The 2908-nt window shown below is 44.3% G+C and overlaps 1 protein-coding gene across 1 annotated transcript; it reads right to left on the minus strand.

Annotated features, from left to right (window-relative positions):
* On the minus strand, positions 1–1257 carry LOC143879757 (enhanced disease resistance-like protein (DUF1336)). The gene has a single exon (XM_077382298.1). The coding sequence runs from the start codon at positions 1242–1244 to the stop codon at positions 216–218; it is 1029 nt and encodes a 342-aa protein (XP_077238413.1). The 5' UTR covers positions 1245–1257; the 3' UTR covers positions 1–215.
* Positions 1258–2908: the final 1651 nt, after the last annotated feature.

Here is a 2908-nt window from a genome sequence, read left to right on the forward strand (position 1 = left end):
TGAAAAAAGGAATACTCTTTCCTTCCTTTGCGGAGAAAAATAAAACAAAAGCTACGAAAATTACAGAGAGAGAGAGAGAGAAAAACTATTCCAAAAGAGGGCGAAACAATATCTCCCTTAAAATGTTATTGCTATCTACAACAATTAAAACCCCTCTCTCCAAAGGATTAAAATTAACTCAGTAAGGCAAAAAAAGAAAAAAACACAACAAAACCCTAACCTTCCTTTTCTTCTCCTCCATTCTCACCCAATTTCGAATCCGAAACATGCCCTTCATGATGCTTCACCTTCGAAAACCCTCGATGATAACACCCACTTTTTCCCCCTTTCAAAACCCCCATCACCGTCTCCGTCACCGGAGATTCCACAAAACTAGCCGCCGACATCTCCATATGTGCAATCCTCACCGCTCCGATCAACTTCTCCGGCAATTCCTCCTCCGTTTGAGATTCCACCAAAAACCCCATATCAATCGTAACGGCCGTTACATACCCTAACGCCAAATGCAAAATCGCATTAGCTAGTGTGGAACTACCAATATCAACATCGATCTCAAAATAATTTTCCCCTTTGTAATAATTACAAGTCAATGCCTTTCCTAACAAACACGCCGCGTAATTCCCAACCGCTGCCTTCACGATCCACGGACCTTTAACGATCCGATTCACGATCTTGAATCGGGCGTTTCGGAACGAGTCATCTCCGTGTAGGAATCGGTAGAATAGAGAACCGGGTTGGATAGGATCGTCCGTGGCGAAATAGAATACCGCGCTGTGGTGTTCCCGGCCTGGGATCTGGAGATTCACGGCGAAGATTACGGTTTTGAGAGATTTTCCGGCGGATTGAGATCGCCGGAGTGCGGCGGAGATCCGATTGTCCGATCTGGCGAGGACGTTGTCGAGCTTTGTTGCTGACCGGAGCCAGTCGACTCCGGCAGGTTTGAGGAGCCAATCGCCGGAGGGGGATTTTTGCTTTTTTGCGAAGAAGTTTTTGCTGCGGAGGTGGAAGAGATTTCCTGGGGGAGATGCCCAGCCGTTAGATCCGGTTTGGAGGTCCACGTGTTTTAAGGATCCACCGTTGATTGTTTCCTCTCTCCAGCTGGGGTCGTTGTTTGTTTCAGTTAGGGTTCCGGCAGGTTTTTCGCCGGAGATGCCGGACTTCTGATTTTTCGGATACATTCCCGGCAAAATTTTCAGATGAGATCTCTCTCCCTCTCTCCGAGTAGGGGAGGGAGAGTGCCTCATTATAAAGACTCACATAAAAGGACTGGTGGGTATAAAACAAAGAGAAATTGTATTGTTAATTTATCACCCTTGTTTTTGTAAGAACTACGAGAATACCCTCCAACGTTGGTCTACTAGGGATTGGGTGATATATGAGAGAGTGGTACGGATGTAATTTTGTCAAAAAGGGATGGGAGTTTGGGGCATTAAAATAGAAATGATAACAACACGCTTTCTTTCTATTTTTGATTTCTGTCGATGGATGACCCGTAGAGGAGTACAACGCGGAGGGGAGGAGCGTCTCATTTTCATGTGCTTTTTAGAGATAGATTTTGATTTGATTACGAAAATTCCCTTTTATTTGGAAATGCTACCCTCAAGGGCAAATAATGGGACGCGGGACTCCTTAAGCAGCTTTTGCGTGGGCACGAAAACAGCAGCGATTCAGTCACTAAACTCACTTAGTTAGAAACTGCCATTCCCACTCCCTTTTTCTGATAGGTACACCCCTCTTAATGCATTTTGAACACTCCTTCCTCGCCTGATTCTACTCCCAACAAGCTTTAAGCCTTTAAGTAAACACAAGACTTCTGGTTGGACTATTATTATATGTCAATCAGTGTGATGAATGTACAGTTGACATTATTTTAACGCCTCGGAGCTCGACTCACCGAGTCGAGTAACTTCTGAACCAGGCGGGCCCACTGGGTCAAGTTTGAATACCAAATTTCGTCCCCCCTTTCTTCCCTGGGCCACTCCCTTGGGATAAAAGGAGCAGTCATAAATACACTGACAGTATGTGGCCTGAGGGAGATAAGGGGGCGGCTATATCACCTCCTTTTATGTTCTAATCTGGGGAGATGATAAATTCGCACCCCTTTCAATTGACGTCAAAAAGAGGCATACTTTAACGCTTTTTGACGTCAATTCGCATGAAAGGGTGCGAATCTTCCTACACGGAGTGCGAATTTATCATCACCCTAATTTAATGAGAATTACCTAAAGTGCAGACCTCGCTTTTATTTGTGACAGACTCACAGCTACAGAAATGAAGAGAGAGGGAGGCCTGAGCTTGTTAGACAACTGTCACATTGATAATTTTATTGGGAATCACGCTCTTCCTTCCATAAGAAGGTATGAAAATCCTATAATAAAAGACATTTTTACTGGTCCCCACTTGTTCAGTGTAAGGGTTCGGACGCCCCATATATCGGCCATATTGGACCTCTCCCCTATACCGACATACCCAAAGCAGGCTTTCATAATATCAGATATGTTGAGTGTAGCAAAATAAATTGAGATGATCTTAGGCCGTTGAGCTACCGAGCCTCACGAAGCTAAACCGTTGATTTAGTATGCAGGGATGGGACCAAGACCGTGAGGGTTTCATTAAGTTCTACAAGATCAGCTATTTTAATTTCACAAAAATAGTGCCTACCACTTTCGGCACTAATCCACAAATTTCCCTCTTTATTGATCAATTAATTATCAAAGCATGGCTTGTAAAGTAGATTAATGGATGGTGCTTATTAACCCACCCAATAAAATAGAGTGCGGGCCCCATTTCACTCAAAATACAACCTCACATTGCCAGTGGCCAGGTCACCAGGCAGAGACGCTGACGCTGTAAACTAGTAGCCTCTTCCACCTTTTTTGTATTCTTATTCGCCCCATCTCGACATTTG

Source organism: Tasmannia lanceolata, unplaced genomic scaffold, assembly GCF_043159265.1.
Source record: "Tasmannia lanceolata isolate RefF3 unplaced genomic scaffold, GAP_Taslan_0.1 ptg000006l, whole genome shotgun sequence".
NCBI lineage: Eukaryota > Viridiplantae > Streptophyta > Magnoliopsida > Canellales > Winteraceae > Tasmannia > Tasmannia lanceolata.

Bases quoted from the DNA above. Each gene is read 5' to 3' on its own strand.
- LOC143879757 (XM_077382298.1), bottom strand. From the start codon at position 1,244: ATGAGGCACTCTCCCTCCCCTACTCGGAGAGAGGGAGAGAGATCTCAT.